Raw genomic sequence first — 19,506 nt, 5'->3', positions numbered from 1 at the left:
TTGATGTTCCATCTATTAATAATGATTTGAAAGTTGTGTTAGACAAATCCCTCTCCCAGGATGAAATTTTAAAAGCAATGAAATCAATGCAAAAGCAATCAGGCACCAGGACCTGATGGGTTTCCAATAGAATTTTATAAGAAATTCTCATCCCAACTTTCGCCCTTACTGCTGTCTCTGTTTTCAGAGTGTTATGCTTCCAAAACCCTACCCCCAACACTATGTCAAGCATCAATGTCTCTTTTGCTAAAGAAAGATAAAAAAAACCTAAATTGTGGATCATATCGCCCTATTTCTCTTTTAAATTGTGATTCTGGCTAAAGTTCTGGCACACTGTCTCAAAAGTTGTCTACCATCTATTATCTCTTCTGACCAGACAGGCTTCGTACAGGGCAGACATTCTTTCTTTAATTTAAGACGTTTGTTCAATATTATCTATACAAACTCAACTACAACTACCTGAGGTTCTTGTATCAATGGATGCAGAAAAGGCCTTTGACCGGGTGGAATGGGACTATTTATTTGGCGCTCTTCATAAATTTGGATTTGGTTCAAATTTTATCAACTGGATAAAGCTATTTGTACTCATCTCCCGTAGCATCAGACTAATTCTACATTCTTCTCACTTCAACGAGGTACTCTGCCCTCTCTCACCCCTTCTTTTTGCTATTGCTATAGAACCCCTTGCAATTTCTTTACGGTGCAGTGGAGATATACAGGGGGTGGTCCGGGGGGGGGGGAGGGGTGGAGCAGAGAATCTCTCTTTATGCGGATGACCTGCTTCTCTACGTCTCCGATCCCACCTCCTCCCTTCCACACATTCTCTCTATTCTGGAAGAATTCGGTACATTTTCAGGTTTTAAATTTAACATACAAAAAAGTGAAATTTGTCTTATTAATTTGGCGGCCAAGAATTACCCACTGACTTCTTTTCCCTTCAAGGACGCTTCAAACTGTTACAAATATTTCAAATATCTTGGTCACTCGATCTTTTGGGGATCTTTTCAAATCTAACTTGAACCCTTTACTAGCGCACATGAAACAGGATTTTACACGCTGGTCTAGTTTACATCTCTCTCTGATTGGTTACATAAACACTGTAAAAATTAATACTCTACCTAAATTTTTATATTTATTTCAATCCATTCCAATGATTATTCCCAATAATGGACAGTGGACCAGATTACTTCCTCCTTTATCTGGGACAAAAAGGTACCCTGGATTCATAAAGCCTTTCTACAAAGGCCTAAGCACCTAGGGTGGTTTGGCACTGCCAAACTTTAAATTTTACTATTGGTCGGCCAATATTCGTAGTATGTCGCTATGGCTTCACATGGCTAAAGAAGGCAATCCAGCATGGGTACAAATGGAGGCAATGTCGTGTCAATGCACTCATTTGTCTGCTCTGCTTAGCTCCTCTATAACTTTTTCTATCAATCGCTTCAGTTCTAATCCTATAGTCATTCAATCACTTAAGATTTGGAAACAATTTAGATTACAATTTGGTTTACAATCGCTTTCTCTATGCAGTCCCATTCAGGCAAATCATTTATTTCCGCCTTCATTTGAGGACTTTGCCTTTTGCACATGGCTGGAGACGGGTATTAGAACCATTGCAGATTTGTATATCGACAATACTTTCGCCTCATTTGACATGCTGTCCCAAAAATATAACTTGCCACGCACACACTTCTTCCGCTACTTACAAGTCAGAGATTTTGCACAGAAAAAAAATGGCCCGGTTTCCGTCATTACCCTCGAAATCTTCTATAGACTTAAGAGTTAAACCCAAGTTGCAAAGGCTTAATTAATTTCCCCTCACTTGCGACCCTAAAAACTCTTTGGGAACAAGATTTTGAACAGACATATCAGATAGCAACTGGGAATCTATTCTGTTTGATACAATTCAAAATCCTACATCGGATCCACCTATCAAAAGTCAAATTATCAAAACTATATCCAGATTTGGACCCAACTTGTGATAAATGCCACTCTGCCCCTGCCACTCTTATTCATATGTACTGGACATATCCTAAGCTGGTTTCATACTGGTCCTCTGTTTTTACTTCACTCTCCCATATTATAGGATTTAAACTTGTCCCCTCTCCCCTTACGGCACTCTTTGGAGTAAAACCCAATGATATTCCTTTGTCTAAAACTCAAGCTGGCCTTTTCCACACTGCTTGCAAGGCATCTCGTTTTGCTTAACTGGAGGCATCCTGCACCGCCCTCCTTTGCCCACTGGATCAAGGATATAATGCAACATCTAAAACTTGAAAAAATAAAATACACAACCAGAGGCTCCACTAATGGGTTTTATGTGGCCTGGCAACCCTTCCTAAATTACTCTGATGGACTGAAATTCTCTTCGCATCCTTAATCTCTGCTAAAGAGTAGATGCTAACTACTATCTAATCTGACACTATTCTGACCTTTACCTTTTCTGTTGGTTATTTTCCAAAATATTTGTCAAAAAACAAAAACTGTGCATAACTACTCGGGCAGAGGGGGACTTACAGAGCTACTGTACACTAGGAGCAAAGAGCACTCACGGGCCAGGTCGAAAACCCTGACGCACCAATAAACTATCAAACTGACTTGAGAAAAGGAAACACGGAGTGTTCAGTGTTCTTCTTAGTGTTTGGGAGGCAGTCTCTCTCTCGCTGTATTTCTTCAGTAAACACGGAAGTTGTGGGTTTCCTGAAGTCACAATCTCAATACTGTTCTGTCCAAACAGTCTTTGAACAACAAGGCAAGACAATATCAACTAAGTGCTTTTAACCAAAGGAGGCCGAGGAGCAGGGGGGTGTGGGAGGGGGTGCAGATGGGACATCTTAAAATCTGCAAAACATGCTCAATATGTGTTCTATAGAGCACCCACAGAAACAGATAAGTTACCTATTGATCAAGTTTAAGCTTTTTATTTAAGCTTATTTTCAGGTATTTCATCTCATGTGAAATATAAAGACTTATGAAATATTTGCCTACTCCAATTTTTAGAAGTTAATAAATGCATAATTGTATTATCCATTACTTTGTGTAATCATATTTATCTTCGATAGGGTTCTAATGTTAAATAACAACAGCAATTAAAACAGAAAAATCCCACATAAGTAAATGTGCATTTACGAGGGCCCTGAAAAGACTCCTTTTAAAAACTGTAAAGTATATGGCTGTTAATCCTTACCAGTTTGATACGCATCAGATCTCACTATACACCAAGTGTCCAAATTATTAGGTACACCTCCCCTTTCCATGATACACACATTATTGCAGATCAGGTGCATCCTTCAGGATAGTGCTAAAGGCCACAAGGATAGGATTGTCCAGGAATGGTTCTGTAACAGTGAAATCAGCTTACTGGGAACATGACAGTGAAATCAGCCCAGTCACCTGATATCAATCCAATTGAGCATCTGTTGGTTAAGATGGAACAAACTATTCAGAGTAGAGATCCACCAGCAGCCAATTTGCAACAACTATGGGAAGCAATGAAGTTGACATGGGCCAGCAGCCCTGTGGCCTGCTTTCAATACACTGTAGCAAGGTGTTTGTTCTGAAGGCAAAAGGGGGAGACACTTGGTGTGCTTAATAAAATGGCCACTCAGTGTAGATATTGATATTCATTGATACTTGATATTTGTTGATGAATCCTTGCTTGTTCAGTTTCAAAATAGCACATGGGGACAGTACAGCACACTTTGAAATCTGTATTTTCAGACAGCATACATCACCATAGACCAACAAATATTGTTATTTCTCAATGGACACAAACATGTCACTTATTTTCAGGAAAGTAAAACAATAGTTAAATGCTTTGTGCAGCCTAAAATATTGAAATCAAGTTCAAATGATGTTAGTTATTTAACCCATGTCTACCTGCCACAATCCAATGAGTAACTAAGTAGTCTCAATCTAGCTGCCATTAATTCCACATGCATTGTTCAGACACTGGGCAACTTGAAGGCAGATTTCATCCTCAGTTAATGCACTCTCCTGTAGCACTCTAAAGGCTAAAATGCCAAAAGTGCAAGCTCCTTATTTCTGTATCTGCCTTCTGAGGAGATCCTAACAGACACAGAAGCTTTTAACATACATACATACATACATACATACATACACACACACACACATACATACATTACATACATAAACTAAAATACACAGCCAGTTACAGATCTGCAGATTCATACTCATTTCTCTAGAGGACTGTAATAGCACCTTGCAGTTGCAGTAATACTGGAATTCCAATACAGCCTGGCCAATGTTTTTGAAGCTTAAATAAAATTGCATTTACTGTAAAATACATCTCCTGCTCTGCGTACTTATTGTTAAACAAAGTGTGTTGTGCAGAATCTTGGCTACTGTGTACTAGATGGAGTGAAAGTGCAGTAGTTGGAGTTTTGGTTCTCAGTTTTCTCACTACAACTGCTACTTTCCTCCAGAAATAGACCTCTCTCACAAGATTTGTTGGAGGGGGAAACTGCAAAAGATCACTTGTTCTCTGATTTTCCCAGATCTGGTTTAAGTGTATAATTGAACTCTATAAATAGATATGGTGCCCCCCAATTAATGCTTTTCATAATTGGGTTTACCGGCAAATAAAGGGGAAACGGGGGTAGGGGGGGGGTGGACAACAATTGGGCAAATGGCTGTAAAATCAATTGCATTTTCTGTGTCTGACTGATGTGAAAGAAAGTGTTACATATTAGAGAACATCAAGACTTACTCAGGGAACTGGTTTTCTGAACATGCCACATTTTCAAGTTCACATGAGAATCCAGTTAGTGTTATAATACAATTCAATATATTCCAAGAACGGCATGCTCTCTCAATATATAACCCACATTGAGGGTCTAATTTTTATCATCTTCTAAGCTTATGGGTGTAAGTTATAGTTGTTTGATTTCTGAAAATGCAGCAGTAGGCAAATTTAAATTTAGGAACGCATTTGGAAGTGTGTGGTGTTAAAAGTTTAATACACTTTTAGACTAGTGTGTTTTTCAACACTAAAAACATGTTGGAACTCTAAAGAATGTAACATCTTCATACAAAAAAATATTCATACTTGTTGTTTGACTAGTTTCAGAATAGTCTTAGCATTGCTCATTTTGTTTTAAGTTTGCCTTAAATTGATGTTAGCATTGTCTGTAGTTTGCCTAAATTGAAGTCAATTCAGTTCAGTTGCTGAGTTGGTGAAAGTAAACCGGTTGTAGAAGGGAGTTTCTGTCTAGGACTAGCAGGAATTCTGTTGCAGGAGGAGCCAGGTGGGGCCAGTTAGGTGTGAATTGGGGGTAGGTAGACAAAAGCTACTTAAAGCAGCTGTTGAGAAAGAGCTGTGCGGTTTCTCGCTGACAAAAGTTAGGCAGTTGACTAGCAGCAGGAACCAAGAGAAGTATAAAGAAACAAACAAAAAAAGAGTAACATTTAGAAGCATGTGGCCACTACAGTGTCAGGTTTGCAGAATGATTGCCTTCCAGGATGAACTCAACCAAGAAGGCTCCATTTGTGAACATTGTCGGCAGGTTGAAATCCTAGAGATCAAGGTTCATGATCTTGAGGCTCAGCTTGTCGATCTGCGCTGTATTAGGGATATAGAATAATTGGTCAATCAGCCCATGAGAGAGGTGTGCACGCCAAAACCTAGGAGAGTTGAGACCTTAGAGCAGGACAGCGTAGAGAACTGCTGGGCTACAGTAGGTCGTAACCGCAGAAAAGGGCGTGCACAACCCCTAGAGACACCCCAAGAGCTTGAATTGCCCAACAGGTTCCAACTGCTGGACACCGAGTTGGACAGTGACAGCTCAGAGGGTAATGGGCACCATGGTGCCCACCCCCCCCCAGAAGAAGGAGGTAGTTATATAGTTATATAGTTATAGTCATGGTCCACATTGGAACCAATGAAATAGGAAAAGGTAGGACAGAGGTTCTGCAAGACAAATTTAAAGAGTTAGGAACAAAACTAAAGAGCAGAACCTCCACGGTAGTTTTCTCTGAAATACTTCCGGTACCACGTGCCAGGCCAGGGAGACAGGCAGAGATTAGAAAGTTTAACAAGTGGTTGAAAGCTTGGTGTAGGGAAAAGGGGTTTAGGTTTATGGAGCATTGGTCTTTCTTCTGGGATAGATGGGACCTGTACAAACCGGACGGTCTACATCTAAACAGAAGGGGCGCTAATGCATTGGGAGAGTGTATGTGCAGTGAAATTGAGAATCATTTAAACTAGGAACCAGGGGGGCAGGGAGCTCTGACAATGGGAGATGTTCCACTAAGGAAAGAAAACCAAGGGAAACTGCCAGTAGGAAAGTCCTGAAATGTTTGTACTTCAATGCCAGGAGTATAAGGAACAAGATGTTAGACTTGGAAGCCACAGTGCTGGCATGTGACTATGATGTTGTAGGAGTGACAGAAACATGGCTTACAGAAAATGATGGGGATGAATACAAGTTAGAAGGATACACACAGTTTAGGAGAGACAGGCAAAATCGAAGAGGGGGTGGGGTAGCATTATATGTGAAAAATGACATTGAGGCAGAAGAACTTGTATTAGATCCCAGTAACGGAACAGAATCTTTGTGGGTGAAACTTTTGAACAAGAGATCTGGAGGATTAGCGGTAGGAGTGTGTTACAGGCCACCAACCTCAGATATTCAGAAAGATGCTGCATTGTACAGTGTAATCAGGACTGCATGTAGCAAGGATGTGGCTGTTAAAATGGGGGATTTCAATTTCCCAAACTTAGACTGGGAAAGCCCAGTGGGGACTACAGAAGCAGAAATAGAAATGGTTGAGATGGTAAATGACTGCTTTCTAACTCAATTTGTCTAGGAACCAACCAGTGCATGTATTGACTTGATCTTTTCAAATGACCAAAATAGAGTCAGGGGGACAGTAGTTAGAGAACCAATGGCAAATTGTGATCACAATATGGTTAGCTTTGAGGCTATCTTTCAAAAAACAAGGTCCAAAGTCTAAAACAATGGTCTACAATTTTAGAAAAGCAAACCTTGAAGGTATGAGACGGCACTTAGAAGAGGTAGACTGGAGCACACTGGATACAGAGTTAGTTGAAAATGGATGGGTATATTTTAAGAATACACTACTTGAGACTCAGGAGCAATTTGTACCAAAACTTAGCAAATTGAGGAACAAAAAACACTGGCCAAAATGGTTTAATAGAGGTATGCAAAAAAAATATAAAGAGGAAGAAAACGTTGTATAGCGCATAAAAAAGGGATGGTGATGACACAAAATACATAGAATATGTTGAGCTGCAAAGAGATCTTAAGAAAGGAATCAGGAAAGCAAAGAGGGAAATAGAAAGAAACAGAGCTCTTGGAGCTAAAACCAATGCAAAGAGCTTTTTTCAATATTACAACAGCGGTCAATAAAGGAGGAGGTGAAACAGATAAAGGGCAAAAATGGAGGTATCTTGGAAAATGAACAAGATGTGGCAAATATTCTAAATGAGTATTTCACAGAGGTTTTTACAAAAGAAAAAACAGATGACATGCCACATGTTGACAATCAGTCCAGTCAAACCCTAAGAGAGATCAGGATAAATGAGGAGGAGGTACTAAAGGGACTAACAGAATTAAAAACAAACAAATCACCTGGGCCAGATGGGATATTTCCAACAGTACTTAAAGAAATTAGGGAAATTATTTATAGGCCACTGACTCTATTATTCCAAATGACACTTAGAACAGGGGATGTGCCAACTGACTGGAAGACAGCAAATGTCATACCAATCCACAAGAAAGGGGACAAAACTGAGCCAGGAAATTACAGACCAATCAGTCTCACCTGCATCACCTGTAAAATGTTGGAAAAAATGATTAGACAGAAAATAGAGGAGCATCTCAATGAAAACCATATTCTTGGAGATAGTCAACATGGGTTTAGATGAAGCAGATCATGTCTTACTAATTTATTTAAAAAAATTGAACATGCAACTGCAGATCACGTGAAAGCATATGATATGATATACTTAGATTTCCAAAAAGCTTTTGATAAGGTGCCACACCAAAGACTGATCCTCAAATTGGAAGCTGTAGGCATTCAGGGTAATGGAAGTAGATGGATTATGAACTGGTTGATGTATAGGAAGCAGAGGGTGTCGATTAGAGGAGTCGCTTCTAACTGGAGTGAGGTTGTTAGTGGAGTTCCACAGGGATCAGTACTAGGGCCTTTGCTTTTTCTAATCTATATTAATGATCTGGACTCTGGGATAGTTAGCAAACTTGTCAAATTTGCAGATGATACTAAAATATGTGGCTCAGCAATCTTGGCAGCACAGGCTATTCAGAGGGACTTAGATAATATTCAGTTGTGGGCTGACACCTGGCAAATGAAATTCAATATGGACAAGTGCAAGGTAATACATGCAGGTAACAAAAATGTCCACTATAATTACACTATGGGAGGTACAGATCTAGATGAAGTAACACATGAGAAAGTGAGGAGTCCACATAGACTCCTAGGTCTTTCTCCATCCAAGCAATGTGGGGAAGCAATAAAAAAAGGCAAACAGAATGCTAGGGTATATTGTCAAAAGTGTAGAATTTAAAATAAGGGAAGTAAATGTTAAGACTGTACAATGCGCTAGTTAGACCTCATCTGGAATACTGTGTACAGTTCTGGGCACCACACTTCAAAAAGGATATTGCTGCTTTAGAGGCAGTTCAGAGGAGAGCAACCAGACTTATTCCAGGTCTGAAGGGAAAGTCCTACTCGGAGAGACTGAGGGAACTGAACCTTTTCACCCTGGAACAGAGGAGAGTACGTGGGGACTTGATCCAAGTCTTCAAAATCATGAAAGGCATTGACCACATCAAACCAGAGGAGCTTTTCCAGATCAGCAGGGACACACGCACCCAGGGACACAAATGGAAATTGGGCTTCAAGGCATTCAAAACAGAAAACAGGAGACACTTTCTTTACACAGAGAGTAGTCACAATCTGGAATAAACTACCCAGCGATGTGGTAGAAGCTGAAAGTTTGGGAACATTTAAAAATAGACTGGATAGGATCCTTGGATCACTTAGATATTAATGAACACCAAACGAGCACGATGGGTCGAATGGCCCCCTCTCGTTTGTAAACTTTCATATGTTCTAAAAAAAAAAAAAAAAAAAAGTTGCAGTCATAAATACTACACCATACCTTAATTTTACAGTAACCGTTGAATTTCTGTAGTCAGCTTCAGTTATCTTCTTTTGTGAATTCCTTAAATGACCACCCGTGTCCTTTGTTGCTCATTTCATTGTTGAACATGAAAGGGAGCTTTGTGTTAACCTTTCCAGTACCTATGAAGATTCTGAATACTTGAATGAATTCCACTTGCATTTTTTCCATTTAATACTAGATTCAGGAAGGGATAAACATGAAAAGGTGATTGTGAAAATAATCCAGTTCTTAGGGCCTCTTCAAACATTTCTTCTTTATTGATACTTGTGTCATGACTAGATTCACTCCACTCACTCATTATTTTTGCATTTGGTTGAGTTGTTGTTGTTGTTGTTGTTGTTGTTATGCTTTGTACAGACAGTTAACATCTAATTTTTGTGTAACTCACAGGGATTTGCATCACGTGTATAAATTATCAGTTTCCCTAAGTTGTCGAGCGAACATTTGGTAAAACATTAGTTGGGAACGTTTGTTTTGAACTAAATTTGTACTTGTGATGTGTTTTTCTATCAATGTATATTTTAATTATGTTTAATACAGGCTAACCGGATGTAGCAAGCGTTACTGATTTGTGCAATAACATAATTGACTGTCTGCTGAAAAGACGGCATAAATATTTGTTACTGATTTTGGGGAACTGTTAGGGTTGTGGTTTTGTGAACGCATCCATAGTTTTCTGCTATTTCAGCCACTCAACTGCTTCTTGAGCCTATATTTGTGGATTGAACCAATCAAAAGGGAACTTTATTGTCTCATGAATGCTCCAAATACCTTTAACCCGTCTTGTGTTTGGCATTCCTTTGAGACCAGGAATACATCTGGACTGTCTTTGGAAAACACTTCAGCAATCAGGAATGAAACAGCAACCTTCCTTCCTCTACTGCCACGCCTCAACAACAGCTATTCATTCTCAAGCAATTACAAGCAGGTCTAGAGCCAAGAAACACCAGCATTATTTTACATTTCAAAGTTGTGTATTTTTGTTTTGCATTTCATGATTTACTGCTACATGCAAAGTTTTAAAATTTGCTAATTTACACTATTTATTTACATTTTATTTTCATTTTTACATATTCCTATGCTTCCCCTCATCCATTTATTGAAAACAAGTGTCCTAAGATTGGAATATGCAAAATCAAACTAAAACCAATTAGGGAGAGTTAAGTTAAGAGAATATAATTCCAGGCTTAATATTCCATTAAGCCTGGAATACAAAACAGGCCATTTTAGATTTTCAACAGAGCTTCAGATTTTTAAGCAGAAATGGTCTATGAAAAATTATTCACTCAACATCTTAACAGTATCCATTTCCTTATTTGAGGAAAGATTCTGAGAAACAAAAACAGATTTATAAAATCACATTTACATTATTTTATCAGCTACAGGAAACTACCATAGTATTGTAATTTTGAGGGGGGCACACAAAACAAAAAAGATCTGTTTGAATGAAAAGTCATTCTCCATAATGCTCCTTTGAAATGAACTTAGATCATAATATCCTAGGATCCAGGGAACATATTCCCCCCTCCACTCTTTCTTTTTATTCTGCATCAGGTGGTCACCATAGCACAGCAGAACAACAAAAGCCCCCAAAATGAAATAGCAATTACTACAAATGGAAAGTCTCTATCAGACGCGGAATTGGAAGATAATGGAGTCATCCTCATTTAAGGTTAGTCTAAGGCAGAATCATCATGAGCGGTAAGATTTTGTAACCAAGGTGTTTACTGTTGCCTAAAGAGGCACTGCCCATTATCTGACATTGTTTATGAATCTGATGGAGAACAGAGCCCCTTTGCTGCTGAAAGCTTTTTGGAAGCCATTTATCCTCCCTGTTTAAGACATGATTCCTGGTCCCACAGTATTCCTTACATTAATGTTGTTTAAATCTAGACTTTCCAAGGCTTCTTGTTTTAATTCCAACCGTGCTCTTACTTAGTTATAAAATAACAAATGTATTTACCCAACTTAAACTCTGCTAAACTGAATACATTTAAAACCTGCTGCATTGTGGCTGTCAAGGCCTGGATTTGAAAGATTGGCTTTCAGTGTCTTGGAACATGACCTACAGGAAGGCTACCACCAATGGCGTACCAAAGTGCATACCATTTATGAACAGCACTGATTGTCTTGCAGGTTTTTTTTTAATACATTTGATGCAGAGATTAGCATACTCTCCCGAATCACATTCCAGATCTTTTACTGTGATAAACGCATATTTTGCCTGTTGATTGCCAACAAGTGCAATGCTGGCTCCAGGGCAGTGGTTCTCAACCCTGTCCTACTGATGTTTGTCAAAACCAATATAAAATGATATAAGGCAGATTAAGTCTCCCAAAGTTATTGTAGAAAAGTAATTGTGTAAAAAGTTAAGCTAAGCAAATTTGATCAATTATGATTTCAATTTCAGTGACAGCACAGCTGAAAATAATAAAAAAAAAAAATTAAGAGTGTGCCCCCAGGGCTAGGGTTACGAACCATTGCTCTAGTCTAGGGGAACAGCTAGTCTGGGCTAAGTAAGGTCGGGTACTTTTTATGGGCTGACGGACAGAGAGCCCCATTTGATGTCTTATGCGAGCTTGTAATCCCTGTCAGTATCATCACAGACAGAAAATGCACTCAGACATGAAAAGCTGTTCTGCTACCAGCTTAGGAGCCCAGTGATCTGACATATTCACAGTGGATTTAATATACACTGTAAGGGCAATCATTGTCACACTGAAGCTCATGGCGACAAAGTATTGAGTTGTATTTTCTGTTTAATTGGAATTTCAATACAGATATCTTGGTTTCTAGCGGGCTCTATTGTATGAAGCCTTGATTTTTTGTTCTTGATTTAAACAAGAAGATCAGTGAAGGACATTGTCTTTGGGGAAATGCACACCAAACGGGCCTAGCACTGCACCTGCACCATGCTCCAATCTGAGAGAGGCAGCAGCTTCCCCTTCCTCCTTCACCCACAGCTTCCTCCGTGGTCGCTACAAGCCAGTGATAAAAAATGCAACATCTAACTTGCGTTTGATCAGGTAAGGGCAAAATGGTATTACGGACTGTGTCCACAGCTCCAGAAGGAAACAGCCCTGATCTCCAAGTGTTTACAAATACAGACAAAACGATCATAGTTCCCCCTCCTCCACTCTGTGTGGGTGTAGATAACTATGTAAAAAGGAGAAGTCAGAAAACCTAACAGTGCATTATCACGAACTTACCACAGGACGCAAGCCAGCACTTGATTAAGAATTGTGAAATAGAAACTGGCACCTCACATAAGCTCTTGCGCATATGACAGGCACCCGTTATTTTTCATGTGTTGTACTATCTGTTGTGACGAACTCCATGCGATGCTGGTTAACTACACACTATTATGGGGTTAATTATCTCAATAACCACACAAAGTATTGCACTAGAGATTCTGGAAGCTTATAATGAGTGGTGGCAGAACAAAAAAAAAAGAAAAGAAAAGAAAGCACCAGCACCGACCTAATTTCTCTTTGGAAAGTCGTATTCAATCTTACCTGTGGTTTGGCGAAGCTCCTCACATAGACTGATGTGGGGAAACTGCAGCATTTGCTTCCATTTCTTACTCTTTCCTTTTCGGTTCCCACCACCTCCTGTCAACCAAACAAGAGGAGAAATCAAGAAAGACAAGGATGAGTGATGCCAACCAGGTTCCAGGTGATTTCAAAACCATTGACGCTATACTACTGTAACATTGTTATAAAAAAAAAAAAAGCCATCTGATGATTACTCACTTTTACCCACTACACCCTAGCGCAATCGTTCCTTCTGTTTTTGTTTCTTCATACGTTTTTTTGAGCAAATGTTTTGTTTCCGGTCTGTAGCTGTGCGTTAGATTTAAACTAAACTCATAAGCATCATAAAAAGGTCAGAGTGCCTTTAGGACCCCCTTTCACTTTTCTTTCCACTTCAACTCTTTGTTGCTTGATTGATGCCTTAATTTGCTGTGTGAAATGTGTGTATTTAGCTGAAAACGATTTAACAAGGCCCCGATTAAGCCTGTAAGGACTTCAATTAAGATATCAATTAGGTAAATGAAAGCTCAGTTGGAATGGTAACCAAAAGATAAGGTCTCTCCAGAACTCCTGTTAAATCCATAACAAAAGTAAGAGCAATAACTCCACTAGAACAAACAAAAACACCCCAAAAGAAATATTTTTTTTTCTTATGCTATTTGTACGATTTCTACTGATAGCAAGTAATATTTAACCAACACAAATTAACCAGAGGATGAATTTCACAAAGCTATACATAGGTTGTTTTTTTTTTTGCTTGATTATTATGTTTATGAGTTTGTCTTTTTATGTGCATTCACTTTCAATTTTGGTAGATTACAACTGAAACAAATTAAATGAGGGAGATAATTTTTGTATTTTAAATTGGTTTAAAAAAAATGTTTATCATTTAACTAGCCTTCTTAAAACTTGAACATTTCTATCTGTACTTATGGTGGTCCATCCCCTGCCCTCCACCCTCCACCCTCCACCCTCCACCCTCCAATGCTAGTGGTCATTAATCATTAGTAAGTCAAAATATATTCCTGTCCCAGTATTTTGATTTTACCAACTGCTTTGTAAGTTATAATTGTGGATCTAATGGCTGGCTACCTCAGAAGTCAATAAATGTCAAGTGTTGTACCAGTCTCTCAGAGAGCACATCCCCACACCATTAAGCTGAATACAGAAGACCATCCATTCAGAGTCAATAATGGCTCTCTGTTCTTTGGAGTTCATTGCCAACATTACAAACAGAGTGACTTCCGTTACAACAAACGAAGCAGAGTGGAGAAGGGTGGGGGTGGTTGGCTTTACCAGGAATAAAAGTAGAAATGGAAAACTAAAATAACCTACCAGACAAACAAAACCTATAGCTCACTGGAAAACAATGTATTGCAGCACAGACTCAAATTTGCAACACAAATAGTGGTCTGTGACCGTAGCATCATGACAGTGCTTGTGTGCAGAGGTTCATCAATAAAAGAAATGCAAATCCTAAATCGTCTGCTTTAATCAAAAACAGTGATGGGTCACACAACACAAAACAGTGTCCTTCCAGTGGCATCGACCACACAGGGCTCAATGCATTGGGGTCTACTACTGTAGTGTACTATTTTGTAAGCCCCTGATCAGCTCCATTATAAAAGATTCTTCAGAACCACTGGGCTCGGCAGAATGACTTGTCAGTATCTCAATGGAAAGTATACAATTATGTTTAATGTTGCACAAGCCAGCATAAAAGATTTGCATGCCTATGAATGCAAAAAAACAAAAAAAACAATAGAAGAATAAAAGTTAAATTATTGTATTTTTAATATTTTTATTCCTTTTAGATTATTTAAAATGTGGATTAAGATGATGTCAAAATAAAGCATGCTCAAATCTTTTTAAGGTTGACAGTAAATACCCATTGCTGAATAACAAAAAAGTACTTTCAAATGTACTGTAAATTGTATGTGCAACAACAAAAACAACAATCTGTATTTATGCAGGTGGCTATACCAATACTGGTGATGCGCTAAAGTAATACAAGTAGATGTGTTAATACAGTCTATTTTTTTCGGTTTCCTTAAAAATACATCCCCTATTTCAACACAGCAAGTTACCTGCAAACAAAGAAAAGGCCTGGAAAAACAGGAGCATACAGCTAAGCTCTGTTTGCCTGAGCATCACTGAGACAAACTCTGATCAACTAAACCTGGCATGGTTTGTTGGACTTTTTAAACCCATTTCCTGTATACTGGATTGATCTTATTTCACAGGCACGGTCCACTCAGGGGTTTGTATGTAAGAGTCAACTTGTCTTGTCAAACAGGAGGCAGAGAGGTTGAAATCTAAGCCTGTTGGGCTTGGTGGCTTCAAATGTTATTTCAGCCTTAGCCAGTTTAAGCCCTTTTCAAAGGTCTATTGCAGATTTTAACATGATGGTCACAGCTTTTTTGTTGCCCCTCCACTCTCACTTAGTTCACTGAAACGTTTATTTGCTAAACCAATCATCGTTTCTTTCTAGGTGCTGCACAGGTGGGGATATAAAGAAATGTCCAATCCTGTAGGATTTTAAGAGACCTATCAAGCCTGCTGGTCTGTGGAGTGGATTTGAAGGATGGTGCCTTAAGGAAAACTCTGTGAAACTCTTACAGGCAGTTCCATAGTGACAGAAGACAGAATCAACAATGGATGGGATGATCAAGTTTGGACTGGTGGCCAGGTGTTTTACACAGTCTTCTTAGGAAGGACAATTAAAGTTATAGGCTAAATTTTGCTGCCACTGGAGACTTTATTCCCTGTTAAAACAGTGCTGTTCAAATCCAGTCCCAGAAGGGCCTCAACCCATTAGGTTTTTTAGGAATCTGTAAATCATCACCTGCACTAGACCTAGGAAAGCAGTTAAAACTGGTTCAGAAAAGGGGATAATTAGCTCAATTAACCAATTAAGGTCTCAGGTGGAATGAAAACCAGAAGCATTCTGGACTTCAAGGACTGCAGTTGAACAACACTGCCTTAAGATGTTTAAATGTAACATCAAGACACCACAGCTTTGGGTGAGAAGCATAGAAAATAGCTTTATTTATAAAACCATCTCCACAGAATACAAAAATTCTAAGCCAGCAATTTAATATGCAAACAAATGTGTGTGTGTGTGTAACAGATCATTAAAACTCATGACTGCAGTTCTCACACTTGTTTTTCTAAACTGTAAGGTGTTTTCATGGAACAAATGCAGAATGAAAAAATAAAATAAAAAACAGGGCAGTGGAAATGCATTTAAAAGACCAGCACCGGGGGGGTGTTGCACACACTAATAAGAGAACTGTCAAAATTTTACTAAGTTCATCAGAGTCAGACTGTTTAGAGATCCCTGAACTGATAGTAATGATTACAATCATGAGAGCAAGCTAAAATAACAGGATGAGTTGGCAGTATTTGTGTAAATGATAGAAGTGTACTATACTCAAGAACAACAGCAGAATGCAGATTAAAATTATAAATAGAGCAAAGGTTTTTTTGTATTTAAATATAGTACTTTTTGTACTTTCTTTAAAGCAATTCTTAGGACTACAAAGATGATGTGTCTGCATTTAAGTGGCATCAGGGAACGTAAATCCTCTTGGCTATAATGAGAAACGAAGCAAACATGGATGCTGTTGACAACACTATGCGAGAAGAGGAAAATACAACTGCGCACATTTAATTTTTTGAGGGCACAGGAGACTGAGAAACCGATGCTTCAAAGGTCATTTCACTTTCTAGTCAGCTTTCCATTTTTTGCAGTTCCTCCATTAGAGCTAGAAATGAGACAGTGGGGTACTTTTCTACCTTTTACTAGATTGTAACACAGAATCATATATCTGGCTGAACTGGGAAATGCAAACTGGGAAAATATACTTCCTATTTACCGTGTTTTTTGCAAGGCAGTAGCCTGACTATCAAAAACTTGAATTAACCACATTGCTTTCAAACCATTAGAGAACATAGAGCAAAGCTAAGGGTTTAAATATATAATAAAAAAAACACTAGTAAACAACAGTGGAAGGAATAAGCATATAATCTGCAGTATTGGTGTAAATTTCTGTGCCACTCAATCCAATGGTCAGGAGACTCAGAGAGTATGCAGTAAGAACAATGAAGCATATAATGGAGTTATACATAAGACTGTGGCTATGGTAAAACCTGCAAAACATGTGCTGTTCATACAGCAATTTCCCTTCTCTTTTTTAACACTGGATTGCAATAATGCCTGTTATCACTAGAAACATAGATAAACTGGTTATGCCTATGAGGCTGTTAATTTTTTTTTTAAACAATCTGTTATTCACACCAGTAGAAGGACCTGAACCAAAGCAAAACATTGTTTCAAATATGTTTAGACCTAGACCAGTTCTACACATGATTTGAGCTATCTGAACTTTATTAATAAAAATACCAGTTTAATAAGTGTGGGGGAATAAATACATATTCTTCACTAATCTAACATCAAAAGGAGCTAAACACTTTGGAGTAATAAACAAATGTCCTTACAAAACATCTTGAAGTTCGGTGAAGGATTCAAGAATAAATCAGATTCATTTTAGAGAATAAGCAGTCTGACTTTATAGCAAATTATGGTACATTTGTTTGAAGCTCAAAACAAAATGTTTTGGGCATCCAAGTTTTACAAACCAAAGCCAGATGGATAGAGTCCCTTCATTTGTAAAGTGTTCATCAAAGGGCAAGGTATTATTTCTGCTTTCCAAATTAATGTTGTTGACACAAACTACTCACATCAGAAGGTGAGTAAACACACATAAAGCAGGATGAATTTTCACATTAAAACGACAGCAATAACAGTAATGATAAATCGGGAAACTGTTAAAAACCTCATTAGACAAAAGACAGAAATTGTTGTCAGTGAACTAAATGCTTAATACCAACCATAATATACAAAATATTTCCAACTACTGAATATTATATTTATCTAGTATACTAAAATATGTTACCTAACATCCCTAACACAGATCTCTATCTTAAGTAAGATTCAGGGCCGTACAAGCACATGATACATTCCGGGGATTGGGGGGCTTTTTATGTATGAGCAATTATCGGGGTTATTAATGTAGTTCCTATACCTTCTAAATTGTCTAAACGTAATTAACATAAAAGTTGTAAATACATACACACACACATTACATATACATATACATATACATATAAATACACACACTCACACATTCAATCATATACACCTCCATACATATATACGCAGTTAAGCAAAACACATTATATATATATATATATATATATATATATATATATATATATTATAAATATATGCAGAATCGTGTAATATCTATGAAGGGATAGTTTTACTTATAAAAGAGCCAACAAAATGCCTACAGATGCATCCTGACAGTCACAGATCACTTAGTCAATAGCCCTTCTGGGTTATAATAACAGCAGTATAGCCCACCCCTAGAGTAAGGACTGTTAAATACTGTAATCCCTTTACGCTTGAAAATATGTTATAATAATAATAATAATAATAATAATAATAATAATAATAATAATAATAAATACCACCAGTACTCTCATAGTCTCTAGATTTCCGTGTGGCCTAAGCTTCCTCGGGGAATCCCCAGGCTTTCCTAGATGTTCGAGGCGGGGTTCTGAGAGCTGTCAACCCAAATGCCCTTTCTCAGTCCCATCATTTACCCCCGCTTTCCCACAACGCTTACCTTCTCTGGCTTTGAGCAGAACGGTGTTGGCCACGATATTCTCGAGCTCCATGATCTCCTGGGTTGTGGATACCGCAGGCCCAGCCTCGTCGCCGGGCTGGCAGTGACTCTATCCTCCCCCACCCCCCCAAGGCGAAGCGCTAACCCCAAACGACCGTCTCTCCGCTCTCTCTCCCTCGTCCGTTCTCGCGCTCGCTGTCTCTCGTGCTCGCGCTCACGCTCACGCTTACGCTTACGCTCCAGCTCTCCGCCCCGCAACTCGAGCAGTGACTGTTCCTGCCGGCGCATGGTGTTTACCAACGATTTCCGCCCAGACTACAGCGATTGATTCATCCTTCGGATCTTCGTAATTTGGAAAGATATGATTGGTATTCTTTTTTCGGAAGACACGCCTTTATGTCCCCTATAAGCACTTAGGACTTATAAGGCCTTTATGTCCCCTATAATATCCCTTCTTGTGAGCTATTGAAATCCCAATAAATCATATATAAAACGGACAGAAGTGGGGAAATAATTGAACACATCTGATTATTTTTTATTTGTAAAATAATAGGTTTTGAAAATATAAAAGTACAGCAGCTATGCGGAATCATGTGTATGGTATTATTAATCATATAATCAGACCCTGTCATTGATCCAAGATAAGCGAAGGCTTGTTGGGTATAATTGATCAAATAATAATAATAATAATAATAATAATAATAATAATAATAATAATAATAATAATACAACCACAATAGTAATAACGCAATACTCACTTTTAGTTTTTGCTTGGCATAGAGTGACATCTAGAGACAAGAAAACAATTTTACATTTCTAGTGTACAGGTTTAAGCCAAGCATCCTATACTATTTAAGTATAGGAAGGAATAAAAGCACATGTTTTGTAGGACTGGGGAAAATATATATATATATATATATATATATATATATATATATATATATATATATATATATATATATATATATATATATATTTTATTCAACTGTTCTCCAACATATCACTGTAGCGAACTTAATGAAATGCTATTGTAACAGTTTCGCTCAAACTGTAAACTGTAAAGCTTTTCCAGATCTGCAGGGACACACGC

The 19,506-nt window shown here is 38.3% G+C and overlaps 1 protein-coding gene across 1 annotated transcript in view; it reads right to left on the bottom strand.

Annotated features, from left to right (window-relative positions):
* Window positions 1-18,616, bottom strand: part of grk6 (G protein-coupled receptor kinase 6) — a 60,551-nt gene extending 41,935 nt beyond the window's left edge. The window contains exons 1-2 of the mRNA XM_066716417.1: window positions 18,417-18,616; window positions 12,706-12,801 (exon numbers count right to left, since the gene is read on the bottom strand). Of these exons, the coding sequence (XP_066572514.1) occupies window positions 12,706-12,801; window positions 18,417-18,468 (148 nt within the window). The 5' untranslated portion in view covers window positions 18,469-18,616. The remainder of the gene's footprint in view (window positions 1-12,705; window positions 12,802-18,416) is intronic.
* Between the last annotated feature and the right edge of the window lie 890 nt (window positions 18,617-19,506).

This window comes from Amia ocellicauda, chromosome 11 (assembly GCF_036373705.1).
Source record: "Amia ocellicauda isolate fAmiCal2 chromosome 11, fAmiCal2.hap1, whole genome shotgun sequence".
In the NCBI taxonomy this organism is placed as follows: domain Eukaryota; kingdom Metazoa; phylum Chordata; class Actinopteri; order Amiiformes; family Amiidae; genus Amia; species Amia ocellicauda.
This window is presented reverse-complemented; position numbering and strand designations above follow the sequence as displayed.